Source organism: Biomphalaria glabrata, chromosome 12, assembly GCF_947242115.1.
Source record: "Biomphalaria glabrata chromosome 12, xgBioGlab47.1, whole genome shotgun sequence".
Lineage (NCBI taxonomy): Eukaryota > Metazoa > Mollusca > Gastropoda > Planorbidae > Biomphalaria > Biomphalaria glabrata.
In genome coordinates, this window is record NC_074722.1 from 22,417,005 (window position 1) to 22,430,695 (window position 13,691).

At 35.3% G+C, this 13,691-nt stretch overlaps 1 protein-coding gene across 1 annotated transcript in view; it reads left to right on the plus strand.

The window, feature by feature from the left end:
• The window catches only part of LOC106059099 (DBH-like monooxygenase protein 2 homolog), a 20,235-nt gene extending 9,512 nt beyond the window's left edge, over positions 1 to 10,723 (plus strand). The window contains exons 8-12 of the mRNA XM_056005104.1: positions 1,881 to 2,047; positions 2,733 to 2,832; positions 7,376 to 7,567; positions 8,347 to 8,545; positions 10,094 to 10,723. Coding sequence (XP_055861079.1) covers positions 1,881 to 2,047; positions 2,733 to 2,832; positions 7,376 to 7,567; positions 8,347 to 8,545; positions 10,094 to 10,285 — 850 coding nt within the window. The 3' untranslated portion in view covers positions 10,286 to 10,723. The remainder of the gene's footprint in view (positions 1 to 1,880; positions 2,048 to 2,732; positions 2,833 to 7,375; positions 7,568 to 8,346; positions 8,546 to 10,093) is intronic.
• Positions 10,724 to 13,691: the final 2,968 nt, after the last annotated feature.

A 13,691-nucleotide genomic window follows, 5' to 3' on the forward strand; every position in this document is an offset into this window, starting at 1 on the left:
CCTCCATTTCATTGCAACTCTTGGTATTCATAGTTTATTTTGTCGGTGAACATGTCCCGCAAACCTCATGCCACGCTCTGTCACAACCTCACTAAGTGTTCAACCCCCAGTTCGGCATAGGATTTCTTTGTTTGAGACCCAATCTGTGTAACTGACTCCTTAAATCCGTCTCAGCTATATTAGTTGAGCCACTTTTAATCTTTTCTCAATTTTGACAGACGACTTTTATGTCTCACATGCATAAGTAGCATTTGGAAAGACGATTGTGTTGAAGTGTATTTTTGTCTCGAGCCCAATGGCTTGGCTAGTCCAAATAGGCTGCAGCCTTTGGAAAATGCTCCCTGCCTTTCCTATTCGGCACGCTACATCATGGTAGACATCCCCATCATTTGTTATGATGCTGCCAAGTTTATGTGAACTTGACCAACTCTTCAAGCTTTGACTCGCCAAGTCTGACGGGGACACCCTTTGCCTTATATCCCATTCGCAAAATTTTAGTCTTATCCAAGTTTATGCGGAGGCCAATTTTGGGTGCCTCTCTATCTAGGCTCTCCGTCATTTCTTGTATGTATTTATTTGTAGCCTAGCCCCGAGTAGTGCAACGTCATCGGCGAATTCCGTCATTCGGTTTTGTTCACGCCATGGAATACCAAAGGCAATCTGATTCATTGCTTTCCTCATTATGTAGTCGATGGCTAGGAGGAAGAGGAAGGGAGATAAGATGCATCCCTGTCTCACACCTGTCTCGATGGTAATATGAATACAGGTGGAATCGAATTTAAAATAACAATTAATAAGCAGCGTTTCATATTAAAGATGTGAACTGTATCGTGCCACTATGCATCTGGAACACTTAGCTAAAAGAGAAAACAGAAAACATTAAACAGTGTAAACATTTCGGCTTTATAAAACACTGTGTGAAATTGCGAATAAATAAATTGTAGTATATTTAACACTGCAATTTTTTTCTTGAACTGGCTTTTAGTTGTCCTAGGCCAAAGTTAAGTTACAATAGGAGACATTGTCGTTATTTTTGTCCTCCACAGCTAGTGGGAGAATACGTTCAGCCAGTCATCAGGGCCAGGGAGTTTATAGAGCAAATAAAAATTTATACTACTCTTAATATTTGTAATTCAAAAAAAAATTATGTTCAATGCTTTTTATTTAAAAGATTTTTTAAATTTATGTTATGCACAAGGTGTCAGGGTTATGTTAAGGCCTTCGCTCGTTTGCACGGGCCCCTGACATTCAACCAGGCACCTTCGTGCTCGCAATAAATAAGTGACTCACTGTTGACAATGTAAATGTTTAATGATAGGACTTTAAGTTATGATGAACATTATAATATTGTGGATCTATTAATTAAATAATAATTCTACACCTTGCTGTCCCACAACGTACACATTAATGTTCGAAACCACAACACAACACACTGCTGTCTCTAGTCTCCAGTGTAGACTTCCAATCCCATACTAACTCCCTGTAGAGACATAAATAAAGACAAACTAAAAAGGTCTAGTAGACTATCACTATGGCATCAAAACAACTGCGAAACGCAGTTATGCCTTAGATACTCACCCTAAACAGGGGAACACAGAAGAATCTCAACAAACGTTACACCAGCATAACAAAAACACTCCATCAGCTTACAAGCAAGGCAACAAAAAGAAAGTGCGTTCACAAATTGTGCACTTAATACACATTGGTGCTAGAATGCCATAATCTACGCACCGACACAAGGCCAGTAGAAAATTTTTAAATACATACGTGACCGTACACTAAATTACAGATAGTAAATTGATTGAAACTATGAAACTTCTAAAAACTGGTTTCTCTTTTATGATTAAATTTTAAACTCTTTTCTGTTTGATTTGTTCCAGAAGACTCTATGATGCTGGCATGTTTACCACTGGCCTACAACATTTTGTTCTCCCTCCAAGGAAGCAGACGATAGTTTTGAAGAGCACGTGCAGCAGCACGTGCACCAAGTCGTTCATGAAAGGTCCAATCTACGTCACCATGGCCTGGAACCACATGCATTATGCAGGTAGTGTTATGCAGGTAGTATTATGCAGGTAGTGTTTAGAATATGTTGAGTCTATCTTCAAGAATAAGATACAACAAAATTATAGAAAAAGATACAATTTCACTTGTTGCCTTTCACCAGCCCACATGTCACCAGCCCACATGTCACCAATCCACATGTCACCAGCCCACATGTCACCACTCTATTGCTGTTTAATTTCTAGCTGAACACATTCTGAAAACAAATTATATGAGCCCGTTTAGTTAGCTGCTTGACATTGTCACTGTTATCATAGAAATAGATAAAGTTAAAATATACTATACCCCATAAGATTCCAGGAATAGTTATATTAACAGAGTAAGTCTATTCATTTTACATGATAATTCTATTGATAGTTCTATCAACAATTCTACGCTTTTAACGACTAAATAGACGTTCATCGCGATGTTCTCTGGTTTAAATTCTGTCCGCCACCATTCGGTGGGAAGTTTGCGCTAATATTGTTTAATGAAGGAACATCGGAAACATGTCGAACAAAAGGAAAATCTCTCACTCAATGAAGCGAATGTTCTCTTTTCTATGTAGTGTGTGTTGTTCTTTTTTTTGGCGATATTATTTAATATGATTTAAGAATAAAAATTAATAATAAAGATTTAGGTATTTATCTTAATAATTTTAGATATACACAGTTTTTAATTGTTTAAAGGCGTCAGAATGTCCATTGAGGTCATACGTGATCATGCAAGACTCCTTCATCTAACAAATGAAGAAACATACAACTATGACAGCCCACAAGTGTCATTTTTGTAAGTATTCTCTACAGAAACTATGGCTACCTAAAATATATTGTAGTGAGTATCTTACAGTTTTTTTTAGCTTAAAACACAGAAGTGAATCTTGTAGCATAATACAATATAGCATGAACTATATAGGAGAAAAAATATTGTTAGTATGAATTGTCGGCGCGGGTAGAGGTAGCTGTGAGTGACCGGCCGACGCATTTGACCAATGTGACTTAATGTGAGCGGTCGTGCCTCACGAGTTCTTAAGTTGTTCGAAAACAAGTTTTGACCACATGACGTGCGGTTGTTCTGTACTATGATCAGATGACCTACTCCAAGGGGCTGTCCGTTATGTTTTGAAGTACTCCAGAGGCTTTCGGCGACCCTCTGTACTCTGGTGGCAGTGAAATACAACAGTACGGTTCAGTAAGATCCAACACAATTCATCGATTGTACAGACAGTGTTTCATGCTACCAGGTATATGTCCTAAAGACGATGCTGTGACATTAAAAGAAGAAACTGAAGTACATGACTAAATTATTTGTATTCAAATCTCTAGGATGTATCAACATTTTATTTTTATTACCATTATATTTCAAGTTTATATTTTTTTTTTATCGGCACCTTGTTTAATGGTTTTAAATTACTTAAAACTCTTTTGTTGACTATTCAATGAAACTTTACTCAAACAAGTGAACTTAAAATTCAATTCATGTTCCCAGTATCTAGGTCTATTTGATTAGAGATTTAGTTTACAGACTGTATATATAATCATCACAGTACCATATAATTACGATACTCTGTGTGTGTGTGTATATAGAAGGGCAAATCAAATAAAAACATGGAAATATACATACAGACACGTCTATGTATGTATACCTTGCATGGGCGTATCAAGGATTTTTTATATGGGGGGGGGGGGATTTTCTTTCACTCCCTCCGAAAAAAAATTAACAATAAATATATATTTGTATGTATAAATTGTGTGTGTGTGTGTATACATAATTACTCTATATTTCATTCTTACCCTTCATTCTTTCGGAAGAAGCTTACTTTACCCTACAATAGGTTCTTTCTGGAGGCAGTGGAAAAATTGTAGACTCCCCGCCCTTGCCAGCAAGGGGGTCTGGGGGAGCTCCCTGTGCTGCCCCAGAGCGGGGCGGAGCCCCGCCGCCAAGCTCTATTTCGGTATTGAAAGCCAACAAAATGCATATTCCAAGGTACCTATAGTGCATTATCCTGCTATTAAAAAGATTTATTTCAAACACCTACTGTGCTATTCTTACTACTTAGATCCTCAGGCGCCGTTTGGCGCATTGGGCGGAAAGCTGCTTCCACAAAACTCTATCACTGGCAATGTCTGAAGCCTCTTCCCACCTGTTCTGAGGACATCCATGAAAGTGTGGCGCCAATTTTTACTAGGATGTCATCGCAACTCTTATTATGCGTAATTCATTTTGTCGGAGAACATGTCCCGCAAACTTCATGCGACGCTCTGTCACAATCTCACTCAAGGGTCGACTCCCAGTTCGGCATATGATTTCCTTGAATGAGATCAGATCTCTATAATTGAATCCTAAAATCCATCTTAGCCATCTTTGTTGAATTACATTTAGTCTTTTTCAATTTCGGCAGATGACTATTCACTGTACTTTATTAATGGAGCGCAGCCACTGATAGAAATTTGTAACCTCTATTGACTACGCTCTTGGAATTAGGTGACTGTAGTTTGCTTTAGATTTTATATCGAAAATGGAAGTTTTATCGTTAAAAAAATCTGTGGGAAGGGGGGGGGGAGTTTAAACTAAAAACATCTCTGGACGTTTTTTTTTGTTTTTTTTTTAATTCCAAATTCCATTTAGTTACGCTCATAGAATTTAGTGACTGTAGTTTGCTTTATAATAATATTGAAGAGAGAAACTTTCAACCCAAAACTCTCCGTAGGGGGATTTTAAAATCAACCCTCCCCCTTTGACTGGAGGGGTTCTAAACTTTTAAAATAGCCATCTGGAGGAGGGGGGGGGGGGTTTAAACTCAAAACCGAAGGGGTTCTTTGCGTCCGAGCCAAGGACCACTAGGGGCCCAAACGGAGTTATGTAAGGAAATGTGTTGACTATAAGAGTTAGAAATGCATCACATTATTACATTATTTTAATTTAAATCATGTTCATTTTTCTTAAATTCCATTTCAAATCCATGTAAATCTTATAACTGTAGTGTGTAATCTATTAAAGGAAGATAACTCTTAAGTTTGCATTCGCATTTCTGAACGCTGGCCCACGGGTACCCTGCTACGCCACTGCCTTTGACTTGGCTACGCTCAAAGAATTTTAGCGTGTAATTTGCTTTTTTTTTTGTATTGAAGAATATTTTTTTCGTAAATTTCGGAGGGGGGTTTAAAATCAAAATCTTCCTAAGCTGTGCTCTTGGAATTTGTGAATTGTCGTTTGCATTTTTTTTGTTTTGTTTTATAGAAGAGGGGGATTTAACTGCAAAACCAACAGGTAGAGGTTTTAAACTCCCTTGGCTGTGCTGGGGCAAGTGACGTTTAGTATTAAAATCTCACTTAAAATAAACAAAATCAAAGCAAGCAAAAAATCAGTCACTAAATTCCGATCCACAAGGGAGGGAAATTCATTTCCCGGGAGAGGGGGTTGAATCCCAACCCCTGGCTACGCCCATGGTGCCTTAGAATGCTAAACTTCAAAGGCTGACAGCTGTCGTGGAAGACAAGAAGTAAAAAAACAACAGTATATAGTAGCTTCTAGAATAACACAGCGACACTCTGATTAAAAGATGGTAATGATTCATTTGCTTGCATATCAAACACTTTCCAACATAGAACCTATCGTTTTTAAGTTGATTGTGATTTTAAAAACATGAATAGCTAGTAATCACTATATATAGCAAGGACAATAGTGACAAGTATAAAGAGTACTCAATAACAATTTAAAGCTAACGAAATCTTGATTGATTGCGCTGGAACTAATGCAGATCCATGAAAATGCAGACACCCTCAAGATCCACAGATGAGCGTCTTCAACTTCCTATGATTCCATACACCCAACGACATTAATGAAGGTAATGACTTGATCTGAAGATGCCTGGCTCATTCTCTGCCTCTCTTTCAAAAATATGAAGAAACTGTAGGAGAGTGTAGGAAACGAATCTAAAAAGTAGGATGACTATTGTGTTGATGGAGACACGGCCGTTGAGATCAAGATGTTTTTCATCTGTAATAAATTTCAATTATTGTTTTGCAATGTCAACGAAGAACAATGTCAACAAATATTTTACAATCTGCTTCAGTTCTAAGTTTGTGCTTGCACTAGGTTGTTTTTTTTTACTCAATCGACCTATGGGTAGGAAAGAAGTTTTTGCACTTTAAAATTTATAAAATATAATAGAATATATAGTCCTCAAATATAATAACTTAAAGGCAATCGAAATATTTCACTTTGAGACCAAAAACAAAAATTGGTATGACACAATGTTAAGCAATGTGGCAGTTAATGGGAGATCTTTTCTCAATGGACGTAGTTATAGCCTATATGGTAAAGTATACGTTAATAATAGAAACAGTATTCAATTCAAACTAATCAAGTTTAGGGTTGAGGTTATACTTTATTGTTTTTACACATTGAGCCTACATGTAATCCGTGCATGCTTGCGTCAGCTTTCTAGACATCATCCAATTTTCTGAAGGCTTGATGAATTTGTGGGCTGGGTTGTATGTTAACTCCATGATCAATTTTAACACCCAGTCCGCCTCTGAGTTCCACAGTCTCCGCTCTGATGCAGAAATGTCTAAAGAGTTTAAGTCAAACAAAAGAGATGAGTGCATGGAAGGTTCTCGTTATATTTGTTTGAATGGAAGTATAAGAGCGCTTCTAACCTTGTATTTTAAGTTCTTATTTTTTTTTGGTTTTGCAACTTGTATGTACAGACGCCTTTTTGCTGGGCTTGATGTCTCTTTTTGGTCATTCCAGCCTCATTCCATTTACTTTAGTTGGACACCCACAGACGATATTATCTTTCTCCAATTATTATCAGGGAGATTGACGTCCTTATTTCTGGGGAGGCAGAAAGTTTTAATTTGGGATTGAAGGATAGTCTCGAGTCGACTGAGCTTATGTACCGGACATTTTTGGGTTGAGCAGAAACCACTCATAGGTTCTTAGGCTTACGTTGCATTAACATGAAAGGCTCATGAGACAGACTAACAGGAAACAAATATGACACCTAGAATTTAGGTCGTTGGATGCGTCCCGCTCTTCATACGATCGTTGGATGCGTCCAGCTGTTCATAAGGTCGTTGGATGCGTCCCGCTGTTCATAAGGTCGTTGGATGCGTCCCGCTCTTCATAAGCTCGTTGGATGCGTCCCGCTGTTCATAAGGTCGTTGGATGCGTCCCGCTCTTCATAAGGTCGTTCTCCCTAGCGATACAAACGTTGTGGTAGATGGAGGATTCGTGGTGCGAGATTTACCTCCCTTACTTTGTGTTGTATACGTTGAACTTTGACTGTTACGTTTACACTGACTTTAGAGTTGTCTTTCCTGTGTAGCAATGAAAAACCAGTTGAGCTTCTGCCAGGAGATGAGTTCACCACAAGATGTGAGTTCAACACTTCGAAGAGGGACAAAAGCACCTTATTCGGTGAAGCTACCAACGAAGAGATGTGCTTCGGGTTTCTGACTTATTATCCGCTGGAAAATCTGTCCGAGGACTCTTGTCTTGGTTCTGGGCCGGATGTTATGTAAGTGCAAGTGGTAATGAATTTGATTAGAACACATTGATACGAAACAATGTAATTCTGTTTTGTTTTCCAAACTTAAAAACATTTTATAATGTAGCAATGGAAGATGTTTGAAAAGAAACGATATTTGAGTTTTATGTAAAGAAGAAAAGCCTGACAAAAGTTACATTTAATAGCACAATGAAAAGCATAAAGCATAAATCTAAACAAGACATGGATTTAGGGTCCAACCTACTGCTCTGAATTCAATTTGTATTCTGTAATGTATTATTAGATATAGTTCAGTATGTGACAACTTGGACATTGAAATGATGTTTGTTTCGTACAATAGGTCTATTCGTTTCTCCCCAATCACTGACTTACAATTAAAAAAATGGGTAAACAGAATTAACATGAAACTATCAGGACGTATTCAACACCTAAAAACATTGCGACAAAATCAAAATATCTTCTGAAATAATTAAACTTCAAGGGACGCCTGAGGGTGCGAACATAACAGCATTGTGACTCCAGAGGGTGCGAACATAACAGCATTGTGACTCCAGAGGGTGCGAACATAACAGCATTGTGACTCCATCAAAGTCTTTACATCGTTATTGGTTAGTTTCTTCTTGGAGTTGATGACTTGATGCGTTGATGACTTGATGTGCTGATGACTTGATGTGTTGATGTTTTGATGAGTTGATGTTTTGATAGTTGATGATTTGATGTGCTGGGGCTGAGTGAGATTGAACGTAGAACGTAAAGTACTTTCAATGTGTTACTATTCTCTCATGAAGGTATTGTGATCCTAATACTTATCGAGGATGCGCAGATTTATTCAATAACTACACCAACTTCAACACAACCAAACTGTACACAGACCTGACACAAAATTGTATTCCCGTGGGACCTTGTCTAGAGGAGTGCAAAGAGGCAATCTTGCTGCACAAAAAGGAGAACCCTTGTCTCCGAGATGAGATCTTTGAATTTATAAAGGTTGGTTTATGACTTTAAAAGGGATGGTTTATCTATTATATAAAGCAGAATGTTTGGCGTATGTATGTATGTATGTATTGTGGCCCTAAAACAAACTTAAGACCCTCAAAAACAAAAAGACCAACTCTATTACAGCTATAGTATTTTATGGATCTAGGCCATGTTTACAATGTTGACATGAGAAAAGATCGAAAGGATTTAGATCTAGATCTAATTTTAAGAAATAAACTTTGCGCAGATAGTTTTTTACTTTGACACATGAAAATACAAAAGAAGGTCCATTGATTTCATTATATAATAAAATTAACCTTCAAATTTGTGTTTCAAAACCATTTTTTACATACATTAGTTCCTTATATCTGTGACTACAGATTTCCTGACGAACATTCTTTCATTAGACAATACCGTAATGTTTCCATTCCTAGATCTAAAACTCTAAGACGATAAAAATTCTCTTCGCACAGATAGTTTTATACTTTAATACATGAACATACTAATTATCGTCCATTCATTTCATATTTTGATCAAATTAACATTCAAATTTGTTTTTTTAAAGCATTTTTAATACATTCGTTTACGAAAGATGCGAAACGGTGTTGAGATAGGCGTAGTTCTATATTCATTCATGAATCGCGTACTAAAAATTATTTCGTTTAATTGTTTACTTTATTATCCCATTCATTTAACAACTCGGGTAAACCCGTTTTTAATTGTACTATTAATCTATCGCTCTTTTCGTTTTTAATAGATATGTATGTATCGGCTTCGGGTAAACCCATTTTCGCACAACTAATTTTATTTTCGTAGCGGAAGAGAAAAAACTTGAAAGGATCATTAGCTAAGTTTAACATACATCTAAATCCAATCCACTAAATTAGTAAACACAAACTTAGACCCGCAGGCCGCGGGTAATGTCAAGCTAGTGACTTTATAAAGGTTTTTTTTATAACTTTATAAATGTTGGTTTTGACTTGATAAGGGATGGTTTATGACTTTATAAAGGTTGTTTTATGAGATTGGTATGTTTGGTTTATAACTTTATAAAGGTTGATTTATGACTTTAGATTTAATGTAACATGTTTGTAGGTATTAGTGATTTAATAATAACACAATTTGTATAATAACACTTTGTTTTTAAGTGTGAAAATCCATGAATGTACCGAGTATTGTTTCATGCGCCTATGACCTAAAAACAAAGTGTACTTTTACTTTTACTTACTAGGAACTCGTTAAAGTGAAAATAGAAGGATTTATGTGCAAATTATCTAGATAACCCTAACCCTACCCCCCTGACTGTAATCCTAACACTACTCCTAATCTTTGACCCTAACCATAAACCCTAACCCTAAATCTAATCTCAATTTTAACGATAGGGAAGCCGTTACAGTGTTCATTATTGAGGTAAAATGTAAATTCCACACAATAACGGAGCAAATCTGTTAATGTGCAAATTAACTAGGTAATGACAAGATTAACTAGGTAATGTGCAGATTAACAGATTTCGACATAAAAGAGTCCTTTGTCAAACGTATACACCTATTTCAACAGCAGCAGATGTGGCGCTATGACCCTGTCGGAAGTCTACTGATCAATCTCTTCGCCTCCTGTGAAATTGAGGTGTACAAGTCTCTCAATCAGATCAAGTCACCGCAAGCCAAGGGAAGGAACTCTGCACCAAAATTTATAAATGATGTCAATACAGTTATTCCCATCTTATTATTTTTTTTTTCATTTCAATAAATGAATCATTTCCAATCCTATAAGTTGTTAGTACAATAAATCATAAGAAACAAGACTTTGTAGGAGATACTTGCAACAATTGTAATTACAATCATTTTGTTTCGTTCTAAATAATTTTAGCACAATCAGGTACCCAGATACCCCAACGATAACAGATACAATCACATGGTCCCTAATTACATTATTACAAGTGTATGGTACTAATATAAATTATTTGTACATTTTAGTTTTAGTATATATTTGCAAGCGTATTTTTAATATGTAAGACAAAATAATATTTATTTATTTTTGTTGAAGTTGTACATAAGTATATAATTGTATAAATAATAACAAATAATTCTGTGCAAAGTTTTATTTTGTATTGTATTATCTTTAATAGAATAAACAACACCTTTGGGTGAGTGTGACGATCGTTGTATTAAAATTTAGACTAATACGTACTTTTCATGAAACTCTGAGGAAGTCTTTTCTGAACAAACATCCTAACATGATAGATATGTTAACTATGAAACAGAAAGGCCGGATACAAAAACAGTCTGCATGGCTGGATTCTGTTCATAGGAGACAATAAGAATGTATGCGCAGTCAGTTGCCCAAACGTCCGTTTGTAACTTGTAGAACTTTGGTTCTAGTGGGAGGAAACAAAACAACGCTGACATGAAAAATAATTATCGTATTTTTTTAGCGGCCCCCGTAAGGGGAAAAAGCCGCTATTAGGTTTGTGCAAAATGTCCGTCTGTCCGTCTGTCCGTCTGTCCGTCTGTCACACTCAGATCTCGAAAACTAGAAGAGATATGAAAAATATTATTTCATCATTAAATCCGGCTTGAAAAGTTTAGGTGCAACGGCTACTTTTGGTTTTCTAAAAGCAAACCGTTTAATTTATAAAATTAATTATGCAAGCGATTTTTTCATAAAAATACACCAATTCTAAAACAATTACGTAAATGTAAGGGAGGCAATGTTACAATATGCTAACAAAGATGGACAATTTTTGTGTATTTTCAGTATCACTAAGTCAAATATATTTTTAAAATGTACAGAAAATGTTTACAACAAATACAAATAATAGTTAAAGACGTTTTTTCTGGTCAACTAGCTGCTAAAATTAAAAGAAAACATTTCTGTTTGTTTATAAAGGCTAATAATGCACTTTGTATGTAAATATCACGCACATTTTTTTAAATGGACTTTTTATGCAGCGATTTTCGTGCAGTAGCGTAACGTTGCAACATGATCAGGTGCTAAACCAATTCCTTAAACTTTTTTTAAAAATCAGATTTTATTTATTTTTTGTTTAGTGCCCCCATCCGAATAAAAGAAGCTTATTTTTGTGCGTTTTGTCTGTTGGTCGGTCTGTCCGTCACGATTAGATTTAAAAAACTAGAACTCTAAAAGCTATTGAAAATCTGATTTACCCTTTAATGTTCCTCCCATAACATCTCAATAGTTTTAAGTATCTAAAATTGATTGTTCCGGATTTTTGTGTGCAAAACTAATCAACGCCAACAAATGTTTGTTTGCTCTTCTAACTTATATTACATTCAATTTCCATGCTTAAACGTTGCAAAAACACATTATCAATAATATGTTGTTCCGTTTTTTATGTAAATAGCATATTAATGCTAAATCATAATCTCTATACTGACTTATATTTCATTAAGTGTAAAAATGTTCCGGATATTGTTTTATAAAACATGAATTATGCCTAATGATTGTTTGAAATCGCATAAGGCTTTTAAAAAAAGTAATTTACTAGAATTGATTACTGAAAATTACTTTTTAGACATTTAATTTTCTTGTAAAACATAACATAGAATTTTTGTAATCGATAAAGAAAGTTCCGGATTTTGTTTCTTACAAATCGTCGTCAGAAATTTCCGAATTTATTTAAAAATCTACTAACGCGAAATAATTGTTTGAACTCCCTCTTCTAATTAATAAACAAATAATCTTCTCATTTACGAAATAATGTTTTTACGGATTTTTATGAAAAATATTTTAACTCACTACTCTCTTACAGTACATTTAACTTTCTACCTAAAACATTAAAAAATCTAATTATCGTTAATATTATGTTCCGATTTTTAAGGAAAACAGAATCCAAACACCAAAGTAAGGTATGAAAATCTCTCCACGTGGCTGTAGTACATCTAATTTTTATACGAGACCATCCAAAAAATTTAATTAACGGTATTACATTTATCTGAAATTCTCTTTTTCTTTTACTATTTATACAAACATCCGGAACAATCTATTATATAAACTTTTCAATTGTGTTCATACCTAAAAATTATTGCGATGTTTTGAAACGTAAAATAAAGGTTAATCAATTTTTAATAACTTTTAGTTGTTTTTTTTTATATCAAGATAACGGACAGACCGACTGACAGACAAATCGCAAAAACAATGTGGCTTTGATCCTTTTTAAATAATATCTATTAGAACTCAGTGCACCAATGTCTATGAACCCTCGTTAAATATCTCGTGTAAATAAAGACATTTTTTTTTATGGTACCGGTACTAGCCTATTGTGAGGAAATGGAATTTTTTTTCTTTGACGTCATATGAATGGACTCTTTAAATGTAATGTTAAAAGAACGCACTCGGTGCACCAATGTCTATTAACCCTCGAAAAAATTGCTTGTATTAATGAAAACATATTTTAGTCTAACTAAGCCGTGTGACGTAGTGTTTTTTTTTCCTTTGACGTCACATGGAATGAATTCTTTAAATGAAATGCTAAAAGAACGCACTCGGTGCACCAATGTCTATGAACACTCGAGAAATGGCTCGTGTTGATAAAGGTGATTTTTAGTCTAGCTAGGCCTTGTGACGTAGTGTTTTTTTTTCCTTTGACGTCATATGGAATGAATTCTTTAAATGAAATGCTAAAAGAACGCACTCGGTGCACCAATGTCTATGAACACTCGATAAAAGGCTCTTATAGATGAAGGCGATTTTTATTCTAGCTAGGCCGTGTGACGTAGTGTTTTTTTCCTTTGACGTCATATGGAATGAATTCTTTAAATGAAATGCTTAAAGAACGCACTCGGTGCACCAAAGTCTATGAACACTCGATAAAAGGCTCTTATAGATGAAGGCGATTTTTAGTCTAGCTAGGCCGTGTGACGTAGTGTTTTTTTTTCCCTCTGACGTTATATGGAATTAATTCTTCAAATGAAAAAAGAACTCGGTATAGTAATGTTTATTAAGCCTCGTTATGTGACTCGAGTTTAAAAAAGAAATGATATCTTGATTTAGATCTAATCTAGATTTTTTTAAAACTAGATCTAGATTTTTATTACAGTATATCTAGATCTGGATTTATATTCTAATTAAAATTATTTTGGAGTCTAGATCTAGAATTTCTAGATCTAGTTTAGACTAAAATAGACTAGATTAA